A 25,820-nucleotide genomic window follows, 5' to 3' on the forward strand; every position below is an offset into this window, starting at 1 on the left:
TTGCACCTGTCTATCTTACAATGTCTGTACATTCAATTACTTTTCTTGTTTATCAGCCATTTCAATTGGAGGGGGTGATGGAAGTATCTGTGGGAGTAAAAACATGGTCTTAAGAAAAGATCATGCTACCTGTCGATGCAGATAGAACCATGGTTGTACTTGCCCAAGAACCAGCCCAACCACACATAACCCAGACTCACGCAGATTGTACCCCTACCCAGTTGGACAGAGAATCAGCTACACCCCTTCTAACCCCAGCCCCAGCAGATAGTAACTCAGTTCCCGTTAACACAACAACGTCTCCACCACAGAGCACCCAAACACGAGCAGTTAGTAAGGCAGCTGCAGTGCCCAAAGCACGAGGACCACCACTACGAACCCCAAGTCAACGCTTAAAGAAGAAGAAGAATTGTTCTCAGGTCGGGTTCCGTAGCTATGGTTCGTACTACTTTGCTCTTGCATCACTGTATTTACTCATACCAACTAATTTCAAATTTGAAGGATGCAATTGAAACTCGAATGGCGCAACAGGTATGTTTTAAACATGTTTCTTTAACGTGTTTGCAGTTGTAACTTGCTATATGTTGATTTCAGTTTCAATTAAATAAACAGTTATGTTCTCATTCCATGCACATTACAAGTGTTGTTATTGCTGTGTAGTTTCCCACACCTATATTATGTCTATGTTGCTTTGTCTTAAATAGAAATGATTCGAACTGTAGCTATCTTGATTTGGCAACATAAACTAGAAGGATATAGACCATACAATGACCATACTACATAGATATATGTTTGTTTCATGCTGTTATCCTGTCCACCTTACTACTGAACTGGTTTACCAAAATGAGTTTCATATACTACATTGTAAACCTGTGATGTGTTTGTTTGTTTCTCTTTTAGAACGCGGATAAAATATTGGTGAAGAGTACCCCGTTATGCAATGGTAAAGGAAGTAATGCAGATAGGGTTCAAGATAGTGAGAAATCCCTGTTGGTCTCCAAGAAAGCTGATAAAAACTATATTGAAGACACTGAGACAACCCCAAAGTCCTATCTTGATGTAGTGTTCGAGTTACTGGCTACTACTTCTGGCACCAGCTCTTCGAACTCGTTGCCTGAATCAGTTCGGCTTCTTTAGTCTCAACTTCAAGATGAAAGACATCGATTAGATGTTATGCAACAGGAAGCCGAAGGACTGAGGAAGTCCCTGCAGAATTCAGATGCATAATTTCTGGTGCAACAGCAAGTGCTGGAGGATTTAAGCGCCAAACAAGAGAAAGTTAATAAGCTTGCTAAGCATCTTGCTAGCATTATGGGTACCCAGGATATTGTTTCTTGAGATCTTCTGAAGTGGTTTCAGTTCTGGACTTGGTTTGCTGCGGCATTTATATGCTGCTTTGTTCCCTATATTTGCACTAGTGGCGAACTTCGATGCCCAGTGGATGTAATATGTGTAATAGCCGTGATAGCCTAGTGTAAGTTGCTTGCTTATTTATTTCCTTATTGTCTTGTTTATTTCTTTGCTTGTATTCAGTGCAGTTCTTTTTCCGCGGTTTGCTAGTGGCCGCAGTAACCTATTTTTTAAAACTAGGCCACAATAACCATGGGTTACATATTTACTGTAGTTACCATGGCCCTCGTACGGGCCGTAGAAACAATGGGCCTTCTACGGGTCATAGAAACAATGGGCCTTATACGGGTCGTAGACACAATGGGCCTTCTACGGGCCATATCGTCAATGAGCCTTCTATGGGTCGTATGATCGGTTGGCCAAACATGGGCCAATAACATACAACATTATGGTCGTAAATGGGCTAGAGTTGGAATCGTCCGTTCATGGGCCGACCATAACGGGCCGTCATTAATCGGTTGTATTTTATGACGCTATGAAAATGGCCTAACGTATTAACGGGCCACAAACAGGCCGACTGTAACCTCGGGCTGAATTTGGCCCACAAGCAGAAAATGACAGTAACGGGCCGTAAGTAAACGAATGCTGGAAATGAGCCCAAGAATAAATGGGCCCTGAGAAGGCCGAAAGATAACATGGGCTGGAAACGGGCCGTTAATGGGTATAAAGTGATACACTGTTCATTACGGACCAGTTTCACCCCGGGCCGTTAATGGGTATAAAGTGATGCACTATTCATTACGGACCAGTTTCACCACGGGCTGTTAATGGGCCAAGAGTTACAAAGGGCCTCATATGGGCCGAAAGACGTCATGGGCCATACATGGGCCAGAAGTTAAAACGGGTTGGAATCATATTGGACGGCCCAGATGACGCTACTGGGCCTAATTCGGATAGGTCGTAACGGGCCCTGGGTTAGCGGGCTGTAAATGGGCTATATGCGAACAGGTCGTTAACAGGCTTTCCATGGGCCGGTCCACCAGCTTTTGACCAAGTCAAACGGGCTGGCCTTTTCACAGGAATGGACCTCTGTTGGGCCGTGCCACGTGTCGATGTATCATAGGCGCCTTCTGTCCAATGAGTGGATGACATCTGTCCCAACGGTGATCCGACACTTGTTTCCTCCAGCCAATGATGATTTTACACGTGGAAAATCCCCATTGGTCGGGGCTGTTAACGGGTTATCGGATCCAAAACCGGACCCGATAGCTTAACAGCGTTCCGTTACGGTGGATGCCACGTGTCGGTCACCCATGACAAAAGCACTTCTGTGACGCGTGATTTATCGCCATGGAAGTGGACACTTCCCTGATTATAATTTTGGTAATGTCATGGAACACTTCTACGATGGCACAGGTATGACTATCTTGATTCTGTCATAAAATCGTCATGGATGTACATGCATGACAGAAAACGTGACCTACTGTGACAAACACGTATCATCACGGAACTGTATTTTTTTGTAGTGAAGTTGTGAAATTGGCTATTCAAACATCACACAACACCTCTTTGGGCCACATGCATGCAGGCGGTGGTTATCCTAGCTAGGGCACTCACGTGTGACGCTTCCATCTGTGGGCCCACGAGGCCATCATTGATGCTTGCATCACTTTGACCTACATCGGGAGAGTTTAATTAATTTCACCATCGAGGAGGATTCTTTTTGGGTTGTATTACGGTAGGAGCATATAGTATGCGTCGAAGAGGGGGAAGGGGACCATGATATGTAGTACGCTTCATGAACCTCGCTCTGTGTGGGGTTTTTACGGTTTTTGAGGCATGTGGCACATCAAAGTTGTGCATTTTGGGTATATTCAACATATGTTTGGCCCACATGCAAGGCGATGGTGGTTGTCCTCTCGCACCCACTTAAGCAGTTATCAGCGATATGGATGCTTTCCATCTGTGGGCCCGCTTGGTCCATCACTACTTTTTCCTGACGAGGAGAGAGGTTAATTTGACTTAGGAGGGGATTATTTTTTTGCTTGTAATACGGTATATATATAGGTCATGCTATGGGATGACATGATATAGTTTAAGCACACACACAAGCATGTGTACGCATGAATCCCTACCTTTGTGTGGGGACTGTATGATTTTCGACACACGCGCCACAGCAATCTTGTGAAATGGTATTCAAACATGCATGCACGCATCACCTCCATAGATATGCATGTAGTGGTCTTCTTCAAACGGTAGACTCCCTCGTGTGGTTATCGGTGACAAGCCTACATATTCGTGGGCCCGCATGGACATCCATGATCACCTTGACTGACAACAAGATTGGTTACAATGGCGGATTCTTCCTTTGTTTTGTGTTATCATAGTATAGGTCATGGAGAGATCCAGACCTAATTAAGTTTGAGCGCATATACTATGCACGCATGCATGCATGAAACCCCTTCATCGGCTTGAAGTGTGGTGTAACATACATATGCATCGTCAACCTAACCCTCACTCAGTGCGGGGATTTCTAGTTCGAAATCACGGTGCTACATCAAAGTTGTTCCATTGTGTATTCAAAAACACACCTCTCCGTACATATGTTTGGGCCACACGCATGCAGTGGTTGTCTTCGGGGACTGGCTACTTGCGTGATTATTGGCGAGGTAGCCCATCCCTGGGGTTGCATGGACGGCCATCACTTTGACCAACAACAAGAGAGAGGGTGTACGACCAAGGTGGATTATTCTTTGTCCGTTTTACGATCCATCTTGGTGAGATGCCTCTCTGGCCAACCGATTGGAAGTGTGTGTGTGTGTGTGTGTGTGTTGGGGGGGCTTCTACTTCGCACTTTGCTAGGTGAACCTCGGGTGGGGGGAGCATGCATTCATAGCATAGTATTCCCTTCGTGCCGACACAAGGGGGGCGGCTAGCAACTTCGCACCTTGCTAGGTGAACCTCGGTGGGGGGGGGCACGCATTTATAGCTTAGGATACCCTTCGTGCTGACACGAGGGGGGCAAGCAATACCATGCACTTTGCGAGATAGGTGCCACATCGACGTTGCATTTTGTATTTAAACATCAAACCACCCTTTTCATACATAAATTTGGTCCACATGCAAGCGTGTTCGTGTTCTGACCCTCTCCCGCGTCATTTTTCGCCAAATCTATGAACATTGGACAAGTTGGATGACGCAACAGACACAGTTCACTCAAACTAACCATGTGCCACGTCGGTGCCCCTGTCACGCACACATCCGCACACTACATTGGGCTTCATGAGGCTTCCCCTCTCAAAAATATCTAACCGCCTGCAGCTTTTTTCTGTTTGATAACACACAGTTATTGTGTTTCGACCGTGTGTGATGTTTCTTGTTCGCAATCCCGCCTGCATCCCACGAAAATATCTGCCCGCCTCGAGGGTTTTGCTGTTTCATAACACACAGTTGTTATCTCCTTACCATGTGCGATGCACCATCATCAAAAATTTCAATAGCCCCGGCATTTCACTCCCACGTTTGACTCATGCGTAGTAAAATTTTCAATACCCCCGTCATTTCCTCAAACACACAACCCTCCACACACACACACACACACCAAAACCTCCTTGGGCGCGTGCGCACGCACACACACACACACCCTCCCTCGCTTGAAACCCTAGCAAGGTCCCCGCCGCCGCCGCCGTTGTCAACATCTGCCGGTTTGCTCATGTAGCTTACCCACCGATCTCCATACCCAGGCCGCCCTGAGTTTCTTAGATGACCCCTGCCAAACGCCCCCTTTCCCACAGATCCCCATCCCCACCCCCATTGCCCACTCGAGAGCATCGCAGCCTAAGCCCGGCTATGCTTCCCGTGGAGGTCGAGGAGCGACTAGCCCAAAAGAGGTGCATCGCCGAGGAAGCTGATGACTATTACTGGCCGCATGCACTCAATCAGCAGGCTAGAGTATGCGGGTATGTTGCGGATGCCGGCTACGACATCGATTTCGTCGATAGCGACGACTTGAGGCGGGCTATGTCACAGGTTAAGTGGCCCACCCCCCACCCCTCGGGTTCAACCACCATTGATCTCATCCATGGCCCCGCCGCTAATCTTCTCTAGCGCGCTGTCAAGAATTTGCCAACCTACATCGCCATCGAGCCCCTTTTGTCATTTCTGAAGGACATGTTCTGTGACGCTGGCTTGAGATGCACAGCTTCCAAGTCAGACCTCATTGACAGCGACCACGAGAAGGGCACCCTCTCCGGCTCTTCCAAGGGGAAAGAGCCCATATGCTCTTCCAAGGGGAAAGAGCCCGTCTGCGACATCAAGGAGGGCGCCCTACAGCCGTGCTCTTCCAAGGGACCCATCTGCAACAACATGGAGCGCATCCAGGGTCCGTGCTCTTCCCACAGGAACGAGCCCATCGGTGACATGTGAGGAAATTGTCGAATTTCGGGTTCCGCAAACCCTTGAGAGGCTCGAACTCTGGGGTGCGTGCGGAGATCTCAGCCTACCCAGCCTGCTTACTCACGATCCTCAAAGCCTAGCGCGTCGAGCTCAAAGGGACAGAGCAGTGTATCCTGGTTCGGGCCACCTTGCGGTGTATTACCCTACTCCGACTTTTTGGTGGATTGCCTCGAGGGGCTGAGGACGAACTAGTACAGTGGATGAACAGCCTCAGGAGGCGAGGTGTTCTTGAGCTCGAGAGAGCTGGTGAGGTGGTCGGATGAGAATGGATCTGATCCCCTCTATGGTGGTGGCTAAGTCCTATTTATAGTTGCCTTGGTCCTCTTCCCAAATGTTGGCAGGAAGGGATCTCACAACGGCCTGATTTGAAGGGGGGCAAGAAGTACACCCTATCCTAACTAAAGTGGTCTTCGCCTGCAAAAGCCTCTGGTCGTGACGTTGTGGTGGGCTCAGCGATGACCTCCATCCTGCCGTCCTGGTGGTCTTGGTCTTGTTGCACCAGAATGGAAACCTTTGGCTGATTCCTCGGGACTCCGCGCCTGCTGCTTGCCTCCCTTGCACCAAAGAGGGAACTAGTACTATGCGCCCGCAAGCGCCCGCCTCGCCTTGGTTGTCATGTCTCACGTCAGCTGAGCCTCGTGAGGTGCACCTTGCATAGAAGTCTCCGCTCCTCGGGATCCAGCCTGAGGAGGCCGATCCCCTTAGGGGTCTTGGTGTCGCCCGCCTCGCGAGGCTTGGCCCCTCATGAGGGTCTTGGGTTGTTGATGCTGAAGCTAGGTCATACAAGGCCGTCGATGGAGCCACGCAGTGGGCCGCGGGCAGGCAAGTCTAGGTACCCCCATATCCAGAACACCGGCAGTAGCCCCCGGGCCCAAGGCGTGCTCGGACATGGCTTCTAGGCGAAGCCAAGGGCAAGTGCGGAGCGCCGCGGGCCCTAACCGCCTGCAGCCTTGATCGACGCGTGATGATTGATGGGACGTGGGCGTCTCCACTTCCCCATGCTGCCTCAATAACTGTTCGACTTGACGGTTCGATGCTGCATGCAGGAGATCATCATTATGCGAGGTCGTGGAGGCCGGCGGTTGGCCTTCCTCCGGCTATAAATGAGGGGAGGGGCAGAGGCCCCCTCGCTCATTTCTTCCTCCGTCTTCTCGCCGCTCGCCTCTTTTCCTCCTCCATCTTGCTATAGCGTCCATGGCGCTATTGTGGAGGTTCTCGGCTGCTGAGAAGGGAAAGGCCCCCAAGGAGGGGCCAGCTTCTCCACTACCCAAGAGAGGCTGCGGCCGGCCCCGCAAGCATGTCGTGACCCCAGCGATGGCCCCAGGGGGCGCGGGCGTGCGTCTCCGAGGCCCGGCATCTCCCTTGGCACCCGTGGTGGTACTTCTTCTCGCGGCGGCGGCCACTAGTACCGAGGCAGCCCCCACGACGAAAGGAGGCGCGCCGTGGTTGCGCGCCCGCCTCGACAACACTTCTCCTCGCTGGACGTGCTCCCCGAGTTTGTGATGTGGTCGGAGAGGCCTGCCGGCACATCACTCCAGCTTCCCCGCTTCTTCTCCGGCGAGCTGCCATCCTCGGGGCTCGACAACCTTTGCCTGCAGGCTGACGGCTGCTGAAGCAGGGCCTTGTGGGTGGGGACTGAGGTTGCCGCCACGGGCAGCGTGGTCCTGACCCGCGGCTGGCAGACGTTCGCCCACGCATGAGGCCTGAGCGGGAGGTGCACCCTCCACTTCAAGTACGACAGCCTGGCAACCCTCTTCATGAGGGTGTTCAGGGAGGACAGCCACTGCGTGGGGTGCTACCCGGAAGACGGCAGCGACGACGAGCTCGGCCCTGGCGTCGGCCGTGCCGGTGACGAGGGTAAACTTTGCCTTGGCGACGTCCCCTCCTCCTCCCGCAGCGGCAGCTCTTCCTCGGATGAGAACTCAAGCAGCGGTGGCTACGACCAGCCTCCTTGCCGTCAAGCTCAGATCGAGGGTGGCGGTGGGTCGTCTCGCCGCCACGCCCCTATGAAGCTGCAGGGGAGCCCGACCTGAGCTCAGGGCCGCCGAACTTGGACTCAAGACCCGCCACGGCCTCGGGTGTCACACCCTAGCTAGTTCATGCATTAAAGTGCTTGCATCATGTTTACTTTGAGCAGAAACTTGGAAATGGGGATGACAGAACCCCCAGCACCCCCTTAATCCAACTAGGGTTTACTAAAATTATTTTCAATGAACCTGAAATGCCCTTCTAAAATGTTCATCATCTTTGCCTTGGTCTTAAACCTCTGACAAAAATGGTGCACAAATTTCTAGGTCATCCTAAGGTCACTGGATTAAATAATAAGCTAATTGCATTTGGGCATTTAAATGCTATAAAATATTTTCTATTTCTAAATAATCCCAAACTAAAATGTTTACTATAGGATATATTCTATACAGTGGGCATGTGCAGTTTGGTGATTTTTGAAAGTGTCTAAGTATTTTTAGAAAAGCCACAAACCTGCAAAAAGAAAAGAAAACAGAAAATAAAAGAAAAACTCACTTACCTGGCGGAATCCACTACCCGGCCCACCTGGCGGCCCAGCACTATGCTGGCTCGCGCCAGCCAGACGCTTCATCCCCGCTAGGAAGGCAGGGAGGTAACGTCGGCGTGCGCGAGCTCGCCACGGCGCCACCTTCTTGCCGCCCGCGCCCCTGGACGCCTGGTCGACCTCCACATCGCCCTCTCGACCCCCTAGACACCTCCATTCGCCCCCAACGCCTCTCCGTCGCTCTCCCCCACCATGGCCGACGCAGCTGCAGCCGCTCCGCCATCTTAGTTGCGGCCACCGACGACTCCACGCCGCCTCGCCGTGTCCAGCAGCTCAGCCGTCCTCCTCTCCATCGAGCAAACCGATCCCCAAGCGTTCGTTCGCCCCGGAGCCATTGCACCAACCTCGCCCGACTCCGCCGTCGCCGGAGATCCCTTCGCCATCACCGCTGCTACTGCTCATCCCCAACCGCGCCATCCAGCTCATCATGACCACCATGAGCTTTTGCCCCTCCCCATCCTCTCCGTTCTCGCTGTCATCCTATGCAGGGACTGCAACGAGCTTCACCGCATGCGCCGCCGCCTGAGCTCGTCGCCGACGAAGCTCCGGCCACCCAACGGCCACACCACCATGTCCACTGACTTCACAGTACCGTGTATGCCACGTAGGAGCTGGCCTCGTGCCTTCAAGACCACCACAGCGACAAGCTCGTCCTCGCCCAAACTCCGGTAGCCGCAAAGCTCGTCGTCGGCGTCGTTTTCGGCGACCTTGAGCTCAACCACCACCACCCCTCGACGCGGCTCGCTTCCAGCTACTTGTAGATGGCCTCCGCCGTCCATTTGGTCGCCGGAGGGCGAAACTCGCACCTCCGCCACGTCTGGACGTTGCCGGTGGCTAAACGCCGGCGAGTCAGCCCAGTTTGACCAGGGGTTTGACACCCCTGGGTCATTGACATGTGGGCCCTACCCTTTGGTCAAACTTAGTTTAGTGTTAAACTAATCCTAATTAACCTAGTTAATTAACAGAGACACTGACCAGTGGGTCCCACTGGTCAGGTTTGACCTGGACCGGCCCAGTTGACCTGCTGACGCCATGCTGACGCAATGCTGACGTACTAACTCTTTTTCTGGATTTATTCTTATTCAAGAAATTTCAGAAAATAGTGCAAACTTAAAAAATTCATAGAAATTAATCTGTAACTCCAAATGCAAAGTGTTATATATGAAAAATGATCAGAAAAATCCAAACTATCCATCTGTACTGATTTCATGCATGTTTGAACAAGTTAACTTGCTGTTTAGTGCAAAACATGATAAAGCACTTTTTAAGATCACATATGAGTTTGGAATTTGAATCTTTGGTTCAAAATGGCTCAAACTCATCTGGTCATAGCTACATTAGCCCAACACACTCATTTTGCCATGTCTCATGCATGCATCATAATGTTGCATATTGTTTGATATTGATTGTGTTATCGGTGCTCTCTGCGGTAGGTTCTGCCCCGGAAGAATACCGCGAGTACCCGAACGAAGACCAGTATCAGACTACGGACCTGCCAGGCAAGCAACCACCCATTTTATCATATCGATACAATCCCATGTTCTCGCTTCTGCTCTCATTTACTGCATTTAAGACAACCGTGTTTCAAACTGTTGTGTGCTATGGTAGTTGAACCCATTCCTTCTGCATGACCTGTCATTGCCACAGTAACTAGATGAAACCCACTAGCATGTGTAGGAGTTGATTGAGCCATGTATGTGTTTCCTACCTTGCTATGCCTGCTATGCTTAGAGTCGTGTCAGGTTTGGTTCATCTGGGTGATGGGCTAGAGTGAAATGATCATGTCGGTAATGAGAGTGATGTGTTGAACACGATTTGGTAAAGGTATCGATGAGAGGCCATGTAGGAGTACATGGTGGGTTGTTTCATTGGAATCGTCCTTAAGAACTGAGATCTGTATGTGTGATTTAAGATTCAGCTACTACCATGCATTAGGCCCTGAAATATGACCCCGCTCGACTTCTTAACCACCCTAGTCCTCTGTCCAGGAGTTGCAAGTAGTTTCTAGAGTTTGTAGTATACTGGAGGCCGTGGGCAGCGCTGACCCTCGGGGAGGGCTGTGATGCGGTAGGTACGTGGCAGGTGTACCGGATGCCCGTTTGGTGTCTCGGGAACCCTGCACACATCGTTTGGGGCCGTATGTGGAAACCTCGGCCGGACTCCCTACGGATGGAACCTGAATAGGCGATAAACCTAGACTAGAGACTTAAGTGTTTAGGTAGGTCGTGGTCTACACCCACGTCGGCTTTCGCTTGAAGTCTACCGAGCACATGTCATGTGCAGATGCTAAGTGGTGGAAACATGTATGAGGAAGTACACCCCTGCAAGGTTAACATCATCTATTCGAATAGCCGCGTCCGTGGTAAAGGACTACTTGGTTGCCTATATAGTTCATAGACAAGTAAATGGAAACTACTAAAAGCCTCAAGATAAGTGTGAGTGCCCTGGATGGCCCTTCCGTAGGATGACGGAGGTGGATCCTCGGTAGTGTATTGATGTGGTGTGTAGTGGACTCGAGTGCGCAATATAATTACAAGTTGGAGTCTCGTAAGATAACTTAGCCAAGAGTCAAAGCTGGCTTGCTGCAATAACCCCACCATCCCTTCATTGATAATGTGCATGTATGTAGGATCTGATGTAAGTCTTGCTGAGTACTTTTGTACTCATGTTTGCTTATTTATGTTTTCAGAAGATGCTGCAACCCCTTCTGATGGGTTCTACGTAGACCTTGATGTCGACGAGTAGACTGAGGCCCAGGTGGTGATCCTGAGCACATGGTGGACCCTTGTAGGATAGTTAGGCTTCCTCAAGCCTTTTTACTTTCTAGATGTCTGTACCCAGACATGTTGCTTCCGCTTTTGGCTTGTATGTTTGTATGATTTGAGTGTTGGGTCGTGTGACCCATACCTGTGTGTATGTTATGTATGGCTCTCTGGAGCCTTTAAATAAAGTACTTGAGTTGTAGAGTTTTGTTGTGATGCCATGTAGTATTTGCACATATCGAGCATATTGTGTGTATGATTGAAATGCTTGGTATGTGTGGGATCTGACTATCTAGTTGTTTATCCTTGGTAGCCTCTCTTACCGGGAAATGTCTCCTAGTGCTTCCACTGAGCCATGGTAGCTTGCTACCGCTCCGAAACACATAGGCTGGCCGGCATGTGTCCTTCTTCATTCCTGTGTCTGTCCCTTCGTGGAAATGTCACGCGGTGATCCTTTAAGTCCTTGTAGCTCTTGGGATTCAATCGTTGTTGATCGACACATTCATTGTTGGGTCATGTATGCCTGTCCCTGTAAGTTAGTGCCACTTTGGGTTCACGACTAGCCATGTCAGCCTGGGTTCTTTGTCATATGGATGCTAGCGACACTATCATATACGTGTGCCAAAAGGCGCAAACGGTCCCAGGCCTGGTAAGGCGACACCTGTGGGAATACCGTGTGTGAGGCCGCAAAGTGATATGAGGTGTTACATGCTAGATCGATGTGGCATAGGATCGGGATCCTGACATTGGGTCACTTGCAGGTGAACTAGTGAAGTGTCGGGGGCACCTTGAGGTGATGCTTGAGGATGCGGCACTGGCGCTGGATCTGCACGCCCTTGGGCCACTTCTGTTTAACCTTTCCTTTCTTCTGAAATTTGAAGAAAGTAGGGTGCCCTGCTGGGGTGTGTAATGAACTATGGCAGTTATGCCCTTTTATGCAATGCATATTATCTTAATGTTGTGCCATGACGTATGTACTCTCGGTAGGCAAGGGCAGGATAACTTAGCTTGAAGTGTTTGCGGTGACTTCCCACCTCGCGAGGGCGAGGCCCTTGGCGTCTGGCGAAGTCCCCATTCCTGGTGACTCGGGAGGTGCTTAAGGCCTTGGGAGATGTTGTAGATCCGCTGCAAAGCTGTTTTAGAGAAAAAGAAAGCATGTCTAGCACCTCGTTCCTCTTTGCGCGAGTCTCCTATCATAGGTTAGCTGTGGCTTAATGCACCGCGTTGCGCTGATATGTCTCCAACGTATCTATAATTTTTGATTATTCCATGTTGTTTTATTATCAATCTTGGATGTTTTATAATCATTATATAGTCATTTTATATCATTTTTGGTACTAACCTATTGACACAGTGCCAAGTGCCAGCTGTTGTTTTCTACATGTTTTTTACATCGCAGGAAATCAATATTGGACGGAGTCCAAATGCCACGCCAATTTATGATGATTTTTATGGACCAGAAGGAAGAAGTTGGGCCCTGGTTGGACCTAGGGGAAGTCCCGGGGAGGGGACAACCCACCAAGGCGCGCCAGGAGGCCCAAGCGTGCCCTGGTGGGTTGTGCCCACATCGGGTGCCCCCTGGACCGACTCTTTTCCCTATAAATACCCCAATATTCTAGAAACCCTAGGGGAGTCGATGAAATATTCATCCAGCCACCGCAGAGTCCAGAACCACCAGATCCAATCTAGACACCATCACGGACGGGTTCACCACTTCCAATGGTGCCTCTCCGATGATGCGTGAGTAGTTCTTTGTAGTCCTTCGGGTCTGTAGTTATAGCTGGATGGCTTCCTCTCTCTCTCTCTTGGTTATCGATACAATGGTCTCTTGGAGATCCATATGATGTAAGTCTTTTGGCGGTGTGTTTGTTGGGATCTGATGAACTTCGAGTTTATGATCAGTTATATCTTTTTATATCCATGAAAGTTATTTGAGTTCTTTGATCTCTTATATGCGTGATCTCTTATAGCCTCGTATTTCTACTCCGATATTTTGGTTTTGTTTGGCCAACTTGATCTATTTATCTTGCAATGGGAAGAGATGCCCGGTAGTGGGTTCGATCTTATGGTGCTTGATCCCAGTGACAGAAAGGGAACAGACACGTATGTATCGTTGCTACTAAGGATAAAAAGACGGGATCCATATCTGCCGCAATAGATAAACGGATCTTGTCTACATCAGGTCATCGTTCTTATTGCATTACTCCGTTTTCCATGAACTTAATAAACTAGATGCATGCTGGATAGCGGTCGATGTGTGGAGTAATAGTAGTAGATGCAGGCAGGAGTCGGTCTACTAATCTTGGACGTGATGCCAATGTAATGATCATTGCCTGGATATCGTCATGATTATTTGAAGTTCTATCAATTGCCCAACAGTAATTTGTTCACCCACCGTTTGCTATTTTTCTCGAGAGAAGCCACTAGTGAAACCTATGGCCCCCGGGTCTTCTTTCTCATATATTTGCCTTGGGATCTACTTTTTCCTTGCGTTTATTTTCAGATCTACTAAACCAAAAAATACAAAAATACCTCGCTGCAATTTATTTGTTCCGCGGTCTATTTATCCCATCTAAAAATTTACCTTACGTCCTTTGCCTATCTTAAGGCGCCGTACCCCGAAAGGGATTGACAACCCCTTTAACACGTCGGGTTGCGAGGTGTTGTTATTTGTGTGCAGGGGTTGTTTACGTTGTGTTGCTTGGTTCTCCTACTGGTTTGATAACCTTGGTTTCATATCTCAGGGAAATACTACCACCGTTGTGCTGCATCATCCCTTCCTCTTTGGGGAAATACCGACGTAGCTTCAAGCGACGTCAAAATGAATTTCTGGCGGTGTTGCTGGGGAGTATCTTCAACATAACTAGGTTTCTAATCACAAATGTAATCTCCTTGCAATTTACATTATTTGCCTCTCGTTTTCCTATCTCCCACTTCAAAAAAAAATTGTTGTTTTATTCGCCTCTCTTTTTCCGTTCGCCGTTTTCTTGCCGGATCTGTTTTTGAGTGCAATCCTGTTGTGTGGTCATCATGACTCAAGAGAACACCAAACTATGTGACTTCTCAAATACCAACAATAATGATTTTATTGGCACTCCACTTGCTCCTCCCGCCACTAGTGCGGAGGCTTGTGATATTAATACTGCTTTGCTGAATCTTGTTATGAAAGACCAATTTTCCGGTACTCCTAATGAGGATGCCGCGTCCCATCTTAATACCTTTGTGGAATTATGCGATATGAAAAAGAAAAAAGATGTGGACAATGATGTGGTCGAGATGAAATTATTTCCGTTTTCTTTGCGTGATTCTGCAAAAAATTGGTTCTCTTCTTTGCCTCGCAATAGTATCGGTTTTTGGAATAAGTGCAAAGACGTGTTTATCACTAAGTATTTTCCTCCCGCAAAAATTATTTACCTTAGAACCCAGATCATGAATTTCAAGCAACTTGATCATGAGCATGTTGCACAATCTTGGGAAAAGATGAAAATGATGCTAAGGAATTGCCCAACTCATGGGTTAAATATTTGGATGATCATACAAATATTTTATGCGGGGTTGAATTTTGTTTCTCGTAATCTTTTAGATTCCGCCACGGGTGGTACTTTTATGGAAATTACCTTGGGTGAAGCCACCAAATTGCTTGATAATATCATGAAAAATTATTCACAATGGCATACCGAAAGTGCTCCTACTAGTAAAAAAGTTAATTCTGTTGAAGAAATGTCTTCTTTGAGTGAAAAAGTTGATGCTCTTATGAGATTGGTTGCTAGTAAAAGTGCTCCTATTGATTTTAGTGATATGCCTTTGTCTACTTTGATTGAGAAAAATAGTGATGCCTTAGATGTGAATTTTATTTCTCGCAATAATTTCAACAACAATGCTTATAGAGGTAATTTTAATCCTAGCCCTTTCCTAGTAATTCCTTTAATAATTATGGTAATTCCTATGGAAATCAATCTTACAATAATAATAGTAATACCTCTTATCTTGAGAGCAATATTAAAGAATTTATCAACACACAAAAGGTTTTCAACACTTCCATAGAAGAAAAGTTGCATAAGATTGATGATTTGTCTAGAAGTGTTGATAGGATTGCTCATGATGTGGAAATCTCAAGACGAAAATTTTTGTGCCTAAAGTAGATGAATCAATTAAAGCTCTTTATGTTTCTATGGATGAAAGTAAGAAAAGAACCACTATGCTTAGAGCTAAAAGAGAATTTTTAAAAAAAGCGTTTTCTAGTGATTTGTTTCGCAAAAGTGATGAAGATCTTAAAATGATTGGTGTTTCTTCTATTGATTCCTTGTTTAGTAAAATTAAGATTGAAAAGGGGACTGGAGAAGAGTCAACTTTAGGTAGAAGGCGTCCCGATATTATGGAGGGTGAAAATCTTGTTGACAAAATTGATAAAAGTGGGTTTGAAGAGGTCAAAACTTTAACTAGTGATGTGCCCACTCTTTTGGATTACAAAGACATTAATTATGATAGTTGCTCTTTGATTGATTGTATTTCTTTGTTGCAATCCATGATAAATTCACCCCATGCCTATGAACAAAATAAAGCTTTCACTAAACATATTGTTGGTGCCATGATGAAAGCTTTTGAAGAAAAATTGGAATTAGAAGTTTCAATTCCTAGAAAATTGCGTGATGAATGGGAACCTACTATCAAGTCAAGATTAAAAATTATGAGTGTTTTGCTTTGTGTGACTTGGGTGCTAGTGTTTCTACATTTCCGAAATCTTTATGTGATGTGCTTGGTCTTACCGATATTGAAGAATGCTCTTTAATTTGCACTTAGCGGATTCTACTATTAAAAAACCTATGGGAAGGATTAATGATGTTCTTATTCTTGCAAATAGGAATTATGTGCCCATAAATTTTATTGTTCTTGATATTGATTGCAATCCCTATTTTCCAATTATTCTTGGTAGACCGTTTTTGCGTACTATTGGTGTCGTGATTGATATGAAAGAAGGCAATATTAAATTTCAATTTCCACTAAGGAACGGGATGGAACACTTCCCTAGAACAAGAATTAGGCCACCATATGAATCAATCATGATGGCATCTTATGGATCTAGAACCAAATATGACAAAACTTAGATCCTACGCTTTATGCCTAACTAAGGGCGTAAAACTATAGCGCTTGTTGGGAGGCAACCCAATGAATAAAATTTATTTTTGCTTTTTGCTTTCTGTTCTTGAGTGTTAGCACAATTACGCTACTGTTATGATTGTGTTTTTTGTGTTTTAATTAGTGTTTGTGCCAAGTAAAGCCTTTAGGATCTTCTAGGGTGATAGTTGTTTGATCTTGCCGAAAAAGACAGAAACTTGGCACTCACGAAAATAATTATCATAAATCACAGAAAAGATATTTTTCCCTGATTCGTTTTGTAGAAAATCAATATACAAAGTATGCGTGTCGTCCTAATTTGGTAGAATTTTTGGAGTTACATAAGTATTCGAAAGTTTCAGATTACTACAGACGATTCTATTTTGACAGATTCTGTTTTCTTTGTGTTGCGTGCTTATTTTGATGGCACTATGATTTTCTTTGATGAGTTTTTGCCATAGAAAAGTTGGAATACAGTAGATATAATACAAAAGCAAAATAATAATTGGTTTTACACAGCACTTATAGTAGTGGTTTGCTTTCTTTTACTAACGGATCTCGCAAGGGTTTTGTTGAGTTTTGTGTGATTAAAGTTTTCAAGTTTTTGGTTATCTTACGATGGATGAAAGAAGGATAGAAGAGCCTAAGCTTGGGATGCCCCGGCATCCCAAGCTGTTATCCAAGAATGAGAAACCAACTAAGCTTGGGGATGCCCCGAGTGGCATCCCCTCTTTCTTCTAACGACCATCGGTATTTTACTCGAGACTATATTTTTATTCGTCACATGATATGTGTTTTGCTTGGAGCGTCTTGTAGGATATGTGTCTTTGCTTGTTTTATTTTTTGTTTTAAGTCATCAATCCTTACTGGACACACATATTTGAAAGAGCCAAAATTATGCCATGACTTGTTAGAATTGCTCTCTATGCTTCACTTAAATTTTTATGAGCAATGGACTTGCTCTACTGCTTCACTTATATCTTTTTGAGCACGGTGTGCTTAGTATTTTTTAAGAAATTCTCTCTTGCTTCACTTAGGTTTATTTGAGAGTTAGTAAAATTTTGAAGAAATTCTCTCTTGCTTCACTTAAATTATTTTGAGAGAAAGAAAATATGTTATGCTCATGATCTTCACTTATATTTCTTTGAGCTTATGAAAAGCAACACATGAAAATTAGTCCCAAAGTGATAGATATCCAAGAAGGATAAAGAAAGAAAAAAATACCTCATGAAGATCATTGGACAAAATAAACTTGATTCTTAGTAATAGTTTTGAGATATGATGATGTGATATGCGAGTTATGTTGATCAGTAATTATGCTCTAGTAAGAATATTGATGTTAAGGTTTGTGATTCCCTATGCATGCACGAAAGTCAATAATCATGCAATGAAAATTATATCCTACTTGTGATGCATTATTCGGTGTTAATTATGCTTAATGCTTGCTTATGAGATTATTCGTTTCTTGGTTGGTCGCTTATCAATCTTTTTGCTAGCCTTCATTTTGCACCAAGTATGACCTCTACTTGTGCATCCAAAATCCTTTAAACCAGTTTTGCCACATGGGTCCACTATATCTACCTATATGCGGTATTCTTTTGCCGTTCTAAGCAAATTTGCATGTGCCATCTCTAATTTTCAAAATGAACTTCTCTTTTGTGTGTTTGTTTCGCTCGCGAAACGGTAACATGTAGCTAATATTTAACATGCTAGATGTGTTATTCTCACGACAAGTGTTTATTCACTTGTCATTGCACGAGAGTAAGGCAAAGGTATTAGGGATGCCCAGTCCCGAAATGCAAAAATGAATTTACTTTATGTTGTCAAATAATAAATTTCTTGGAAAGTGTTGGTATGGAGGGCACCCGTGGATACGGCTAGCCATGGAAAGTGAAAGTTATGGTGGAAAAAGGAATAAACTTTGTTTTCTGCTTGGGAACCGCCTATGATATATCTAGCATGGAAAATGTTGGGATGCTCCAAGTCGTTTTCGTTGGTGGGATGGATACACCTCCCAAAATGTTTTTATCTCTAATTTTTCACATTGAGCTCTGGCACCTCTACAAATCCCTACTTCCCTCTATGAAGGGTCTTTCTTTTACTTTATGCAATTTTTTTGAAATTGAGTCTCCATCCTCTCTTATAAAAGCACCAACTAGGGGACAATATGATCGTACTTAAGTATTGGGTGCAGCTAATATTCGAGTGTGTTTCATGAATGGATCAATGTTTGAGCATGATGGGCTAGGGATAACTTGTTTTAGCATTGATTTATTGAAAGACATGGTTGCTTGTTGATGTGCTTGAGTATCTAAATTATTATGTCAAAACTAGACTATTGCTTTGAATCACATAAAAGTCCAAATGTCCATGCTATAAAGGAAAGAATATGATATGACATGATAAACAACACCCACATCAAAAATTTGTTTTTATCACTTACCTACTCGAGGACGAGCAGGAGTTAAGCTTGGGGATGCTGATACGTCTCCAACATATCAATAATTTTTTTTTATTCCATGCTGTTTTATTATGAATCTTGGATGATTTATAAGCACTAGATGATAGGCCGGCAGCAAGCCAAGTATTGTAAGAGTGGTGATAGGAAAACTCAGTCTCATGATTACTATTTCTCCTGGAAATGATAGTGCTATATCCGTTGAGTGGAAGATGGACGCTGCCAGGTAGGGCATGCCTCTTCCTTTCTTAGCATATTTGTTGTTGCTGGTGAGTACTCGATGTTTGAAACAAAAAGTAGTAAAAACAGATAATTATAAATAAGGATGGCGTTATGCATATTACTAGATCGACGAGGAACAACAGCAGAGGTTATATAGGTAAAAGCATAGGTGGTAGCTGTTCAAAAGCAACAGATAGCATCGTCAAAAAACAGAGGAAAGTTTCATCCTATTACAGAGCTTGATTAGTAGTCCTTAGAATGTTAGATGATGTTTAGATACGACTTCCGTTGCTGTTGATGGTTCATCTATAGGCAATGCATCAATGAGAACCAGACACTGCTTTGTGGTGACCTTGAAACGAAAGGCACAAATGTCTCCTTAATGGATTTTTGCAAGGCGGCGAAGCTCAGACCAGTTGGTTGTTATAGTGACTCTCTTGTCGATTCCTAGCATGATGTGACAATTGGCGTGTAGATCACTGTTTGCAAGCCTGACCTTGAGCGTATCATAATCTGGGTCAATGTAATCTTTTAGTTTGCTTTCAGTGTAGTGGACCTGAAAATACTGGTGAGAAAAAAGGAATTAATTGAATGGATTGGAGAGTGTCTTGTCACTCTTACACTGAGAATGTATAAATATAGATAGTGAGAACAGTTATCAGTAAATAATGGGAGGAAGCAAAAGAAGGGTGCGGAGCATTGCTACATTCCTTCCTATGTTGAGTATAAGATGTAAATTGATTGTTTCTGTATGTATGGTACTCTAGTGAAGGAGAACAAATATAGGAAGGAAGAAAACATGTCTATCAGACTATATGAATATTAGTTTCTAAAGTTACATGTAGCAAGTTGATGAGAATTGTTGTGCTGGTGCTAATAGCAGTGTATACAGTTTTTTCAATATTTCGCAATAAAGTCAATTTGATGAATCAAAAGCATATTGCAAGTTGTACTTCTGATGATTAGTCAAGTAAGTAGTTTAGTTGTGAGGCATAAGTAAAGATAATTCTTTTTTTCAATGAAGTGGAAGGAAGGAGTTTACCATCCATTGGCCTGGCATTGCGAATGATTTGTTGATGGTGCAGACATAGTATTGATATGTGGTTTTTTGCGGCGAAACATGGCAAACAACTTGTTCACATGATGCTGATAAGCACTAACCCAAACATGTACTGCCGAAAACAGGGAACACACATGTTTGCCCAAGCAGCAAACAGAAAGAAAATCACCAGCGTAAACATAAGCAAACAAGAACATGCTGCAAGAAGCAATCAAGCGTGGCAATGAGAGCACATCTAACCTTGCTGGCTAACGACGCAGTCGACGAACAACTTGAACAGGAGCAAACAAGAAGCTTTCAGCTCACAAGCATTTGATTGGAGATGAGCAAGAAAGACCATACAACAACAACAACAAAACAACAAAACAACAACAACAACAACAACAACAACAACAACAACAACAACAACAACAGCAGCATTTGATTGGAGATGAGCAAGAAAGACCACAGCATTTGATTGGAGATGAGCAAGAAAGACCATACAACAACAACAACAACAACAACAACAACAACAAAACAACAAAAGAAAGAACGGCAGTTAGCAAACCCACCTGGCTAAACAGTGTATTGTAGATAGCTATGAGGCCACTTTGGCCGACGACAGCGCGGGCCTTCCCATCCAGGTCGAACTGTGGGTTCTACAGATCGACGAAACTGCAAGCAAGGAGAATTATCAGCACACAAGCAGTGATGACCAGAGGCAATGACCGTCAGCAAACTGTTGTGAGAAAAAACTCTCTGCAACCTGCTGTTGATGAGCTTTCGTTACTCGAGCCTCTGCCTCTCGATGCCGACGGTGCCGGAGGTGACCAGAATCACCTCATACCCCTGGAAATTAAGCTCCTTCACCTGAAACAGTTCCACATATTTATCGGTCAGCAACTGTCGAAATGATTTTTACAGGTTTAGAAAGCTCCTTTGTCAGAAAATTCAGTTACCTGCTCGCAGAGGGCTCCGAGCCTGCCCATGGCCAGTCAGCCATTCTACCCGATGACAACAACGGTGCCGACCTGGATGCACGAGAAAGTGATTAAAGGACCCGACAAACAGAACATCGATTTACTTAGCGAATAAGCAAATTATTTACTTTAACTTTTTTTACTTTGCAAGACAACCAAAATTGGCTAATAAGTTGTAAACTAACTTTAGAAATCTCGTGCTGCCTAAACATATGAAGTAATTCCTCCTCTCCTCTTCACCTTCATTTTTTCACTCGGGAGAAATTCACATGTTTGTCAAAAAACCAAAAGGAATATAACCCAAGGCAGAAAATAGCTTCCAGCCACACAAGCATTTTATCAAGCTGGTCAAGAGCATGGGAAAAAGAGAGGCTCACCTAGGAACAAACATAGTGAGCAAACAAAGAGCACCCAGATCCTTACCCAAATCACATGCAGAAATTACCCTCTGGACAGGGTGGATCACATCACGACCCTGCATCAAGAAGAGAATGATAAGTGAGAACAGGAGGGGTGGATGGAATCAGCCACATAATTAAGCCCTCCCGGCGAGCAGAGCCGCTACGTGGCCACCGCGCCGATGGCGCAAAGGGCGAAAGCAAACCAAGGTTTCAAACCATGCAAGTTGGAATATTTGGATACCGATAGTATTTAAACATAAGGAAATAGTTCATACATAATGCTATATACTACATTGATGGTAGGCTCATAGGCTTAAATAAAGTCATTAGAATCAGTTTATGCTAAGAAAAGCTACATAGACACAGATGCATCTATAGATTGCGTTGATCACCCAGCTAATGGTAAGGAAAGGTACATAGACAGAGATGCATCATGTAGTTGTCTTCTGGCTCCTAATAGATATATGAGATTATATAAATAGTCATACCAAGGGATTCTAAGGGTGGTGGAATGAAGCTGTAGTGAGAAGAGAATATTTGCTATTTTAGTTAATTAGTTACAACTAACAAATACATAATGTCACCTTGCTTGTCTGCAAATCCACGTAGTCCTTTGGAAGAACTGCATGCTGTTTATTGCAATCCCCATCCATGTTTCTGTATTGTTGTTTTCCCCATGCTGTCAACTCCCTTGATGTTGACACCAGTCGTCTTCACAACCCGGCACAGATGGCGAACTCTGCCCATCTAAAAACATAGAAGTTGTAAAAGGCAAGTCTGACCATAAGGATTATTCTGTAGTCCAAATCACCAGCGATGCTATGGACCACAACATTTTGTGAAACAGTAGCATCTAGTTATCACAAGTAAGAATTGAACCACGAATGCAATGTATAAAATGAAGTATTGTGTTATATGTCCAATGAAAATACTTCACTGTACAAGACTCGCCTAGAAAAATACATCTAACAAAAACACGCAAGAGTAGATATACATGATTGCACTTACTATGTCCGAGTACATACATTTCAGAAACCATAAACTGAAGAACATGGTCCAAATTAGTACAGAGAAACAACGGTTAAAGTTTGTAGAATTGGTAGACAATGCATGAAACAACCACGTAGTGTCACCTCAAATATTCACTAACATGTTCGTGGCACCATGAGTGGAATAAGTTGAATCAAAAAATGTTAGCTTCTTTTAGATGATCTGTTGTAGTGACCGCGGCAGAAAGAATCACTTAATCTCTGACTCACTGTAAATAAAAGAGAACTCTCCTGCATTAAGTTTTTTCTGAACGGTCTCTTGCATTAAGTTGGGGAGGGGGAAAAACAGAAAAAGAGTTTAGTCACTTGAGTTGTACATGAAGAGTGAGGACCAAAGTTGCCTACCATGGTGTATAATTGAGGAGCTAATTGGTTTAAGCAGCATAGAGGTAGAAACCAGCAGAATCTATTGATGGCACGAAGGCTGCTATTGCATACAATAGAAATCAACACAAGTCAGTACAAATCAAGAGAAGTGGACAACAGAAATCAGCAGCCCATCACTTGCATTCTAGAACATACTTACAACTATCATACTGTAAAACAACAAGGCAAATCAGCCATCAACTTGAATTTTGCAGTGCTCCTAAACTTATTTGGGCGCCGGTACCCTAACTCCTGGAATGTAACAAAGGATCAATGGATCAGTACCAGAATTACCGATTATATCTTGCATATATTTATATGCAATCCATATTTTATTGAGATATAACAACACTATAAATGCTGAAAATGTATGCAGATCAATAAAACTGCACAAAAACCAACCATACACGACACTGAAAATCATATGAGCATCTAGAACTATTTTGTGGATCAAATCTATAGAGGCACTTTGGTAATGCAGTTATAAAATATAGCTTCAATGAATTCTGCATTTATACATGGATATAACACTAAACAAACGTACAAATCTGGCATCAACAATAGAGCTTCACAAGTAGCCTCAAGGAATTCTTTTGTTTCCTTTGCCAGCAATGTAAGCAGTAATATAGTTATGAAGAAACAAATTCTGCATTGTAAAAACAGAGCATCTTAAAAAAAGAATGAATAGGTGACATCAAACCTACAACAAATATATACCAACTATTGTCGGTTGATTTACTCACTAATCAGCAACATATACTTATATTTGAGGTTCTAGATTAAAAAAAGCTTGAGGAAAAGCTAACAACACACCTGAGAAGATGAACAAAAAGGATAGAAGGAAGCGATAGAAATATACCTTAAATCGAATAGCTTAATTCTGTATCTTGGTCGACCCTTTGTACCACTCATGTAGTTCTGAGGCAAAGGAGAATAATCATTTGAATCGAGTGCACAACTGTAGACCTGAATGGAAGAGGAATGATCAAGCATGGTATACTAGAGTAGGACTGTGAAAGCTAGAAATTTTTTCATGCAGAGACGTGCTACCAAAACGTACATTCGAGGAGATGAGGATCATACTACACACCGGCAACCTTCCCGGTGTCAGTCTTGATCACGGACACTGGCCTGCTGCAGCCGCCTCCGGTCGCCCGCCAACACCCACGACGGGCCACGATGTACGACGCGTACTTGATTCCACAAGGAAGACGATCGAGGGCCGTTACTCACAGCGCCACTCTTCTCTTGACTGCCACCGCCACCTGTCTAGGGAAACTTATCCATACCACTTCTTTTGTCAAAGAGGACTTTTCTTTCCCTGAACTTGGTGAACCTTTAGCTTGTGTGCCTGAGATACTCTGCAAATGCCAAATGGTATGAGAACAATCATGATTATTTAATGTAAAAGGGAGGTCATTGTATTTACTGATCTGAAAGTGTTGTATATGATAAAATCAAAATAGCTGGAAGCCTAAAAGTGACCCAACAATACTTTCACCAGGTTGTTGTTTATGCAAGCAGTAGTATGCTTTAATCACAATATATATCATCCAAACTAAACATACCCAGAAATTTGTCCAAAGGTTAATACCCAACCACTCTCGTGGACCATAAGCCTGAGGGAAAACTATGTGTTTTAGTCGTCCTCATAAATCAAAACACAATGTGTTCAGCGCAAAAAATGTTGACCAAAATAAAGTGGTAGCAAGCCTATTTAACTTCATGACCAGTGCAGCCTCCTAGCTTAATAAATATACAATGGCAGTTCTGGCTGGTACTTAACATGGAGCAGCGGCAACCTCATATACTCAACAGATAACATCAACCTATAAAGAAAATGTGAACCAAACCAAAGTGGCATTGCTCCAAACCATAGAGCATACCTGAAAATTCGCTTCTCCATATGTTTTCTCTCAAATAGAGGCATGTTGAATCCCTCACGTAGGAGGCTGCCAGTGCGTAGGTCGAGCCAACAAAAAAGAACAGGAGAGCCCAACCTACAAAAAAAGTGCAATTTTTTTACAACAACGAATCATAGAGCAAGCAAATGACAAGGGACCAAAAGAGAAGCAATCAACGTGGCTTGGCATGAAAGGGGACGGCGTAATCTGCCACTGCAGCAGCTTGGATTTTCATCGAACACCTTATAGGTAGATACAAAAACAAATCTACACAAACAGGGATGAGATATTCTGTTGTTAAATCGAAAAAATAAGTGAAAAGCAGAGGGGAGAGGGCAAATCAGGAGGGGGTGAAGATGTGTCCGTACCTGGAGAGGCCAGATGCGGCAGAGGATTCAGCTGCGGCTGCCACCCGTTCTTCTCCACTTGACCACGACCACGCCGCCCGGACTGCCGCCATGCTCCGCTACAACCAGGCCTGCCGCCTGCGGCGCCGGAACCATTGCAGGCTGCTGGGGGGGCGAGGGTCCCTTTCGAAGCCCTCCTCTTCCCGGCTCTTCACTCCTCGCCGTCTCCTCCTCTTCTTCGCTGCCTGAGCCACTCCTCGCCTCTTCGCATCCCCATCCGCTAATCTGTGCCACTGGCCTCCTCCGCCACTCGACTTGGCCAAGGCGACGAGATGGAGCAGGAGCTGGTGGTGGGCTCTACCTCCTCCTCCTCGCTGCTGGTGGGCGGGAAAGTGTGGTGGAGAGAAGGCGAACGTAATGGAGGAGGGAGGAAGAGGGCGATGCCGAAGGAATAAGGGGCGCGGGCCTCTTGGGAACGGATTGGGCGTTCGGTGGGCTAGCGTTTTCACCAGGTCTGAACCCATCGATCTCAGATCCGACGCTGGTCTCTCACCCAGAAAGCAGATGAAACAAACTACGTTGCTGGCTTCATGAAAAATAAGGCCCACCCGTCATACAGATAGAAGGGAAACATCTAGGTAAAGAAAAAGGAACGGCTGAGGTTTTGACAACACTATAAAAAGTACATCGGGTACAGAATCGTGCGAACCAAAAGGATCGGCGGACGCAGATGGTCCAGAATGCCGGGTAGGCTACCAAGGTTTATATGTTCAATTATATAGTCATTTTATATCATTTGT

The 25,820-nt window shown here is 44.8% G+C and overlaps 1 protein-coding gene across 26 annotated transcripts; it reads right to left on the reverse strand.

Annotated features, from left to right (window-relative positions):
- Positions 1 to 19,025: 19,025 nt before the first annotated feature.
- On the reverse strand, positions 19,026 to 25,518 carry LOC109746404 (uncharacterized). 26 transcript variants are annotated; one of them, XM_073504415.1, is made up of 13 exons: positions 25,042 to 25,510; positions 24,851 to 24,940; positions 24,656 to 24,769; positions 23,830 to 24,130; positions 23,629 to 23,735; positions 22,930 to 23,021; positions 22,721 to 22,827; positions 21,939 to 22,101; positions 21,331 to 21,428; positions 20,933 to 21,004; positions 20,740 to 20,843; positions 20,546 to 20,648; positions 19,026 to 19,499 (listed from the first exon to the last, which is right to left on the reverse strand). In XM_073504415.1, the coding sequence occupies exons 1-4, from the start codon at positions 25,131 to 25,133 to the stop codon at positions 24,070 to 24,072; spliced, it is 357 nt and encodes a 118-aa protein (XP_073360516.1). In that variant the 5' UTR covers positions 25,134 to 25,510; the 3' UTR covers positions 19,026 to 19,499; positions 20,546 to 20,648; positions 20,740 to 20,843; positions 20,933 to 21,004; positions 21,331 to 21,428; positions 21,939 to 22,101; positions 22,721 to 22,827; positions 22,930 to 23,021; positions 23,629 to 23,735; positions 23,830 to 24,069. The 26 variants fall into 25 exon arrangements, 20 of the variants coding, with proteins under 20 accessions (XP_073360515.1, XP_073360516.1, XP_073360527.1 ...); XR_012189188.1 differs by lacking the exon at positions 24,851 to 24,940 and adding an exon at positions 21,139 to 21,193 and having other exon boundaries at positions 22,721 to 22,830; positions 22,926 to 23,021; positions 25,042 to 25,462; XM_073504414.1 differs by having other exon boundaries at positions 21,377 to 21,428.
- Positions 25,519 to 25,820: the final 302 nt, after the last annotated feature.

Source organism: Aegilops tauschii, chromosome 7 (genome assembly GCF_002575655.3).
Source record: "Aegilops tauschii subsp. strangulata cultivar AL8/78 chromosome 7, Aet v6.0, whole genome shotgun sequence".
Lineage (NCBI taxonomy): Eukaryota > Viridiplantae > Streptophyta > Magnoliopsida > Poales > Poaceae > Aegilops > Aegilops tauschii.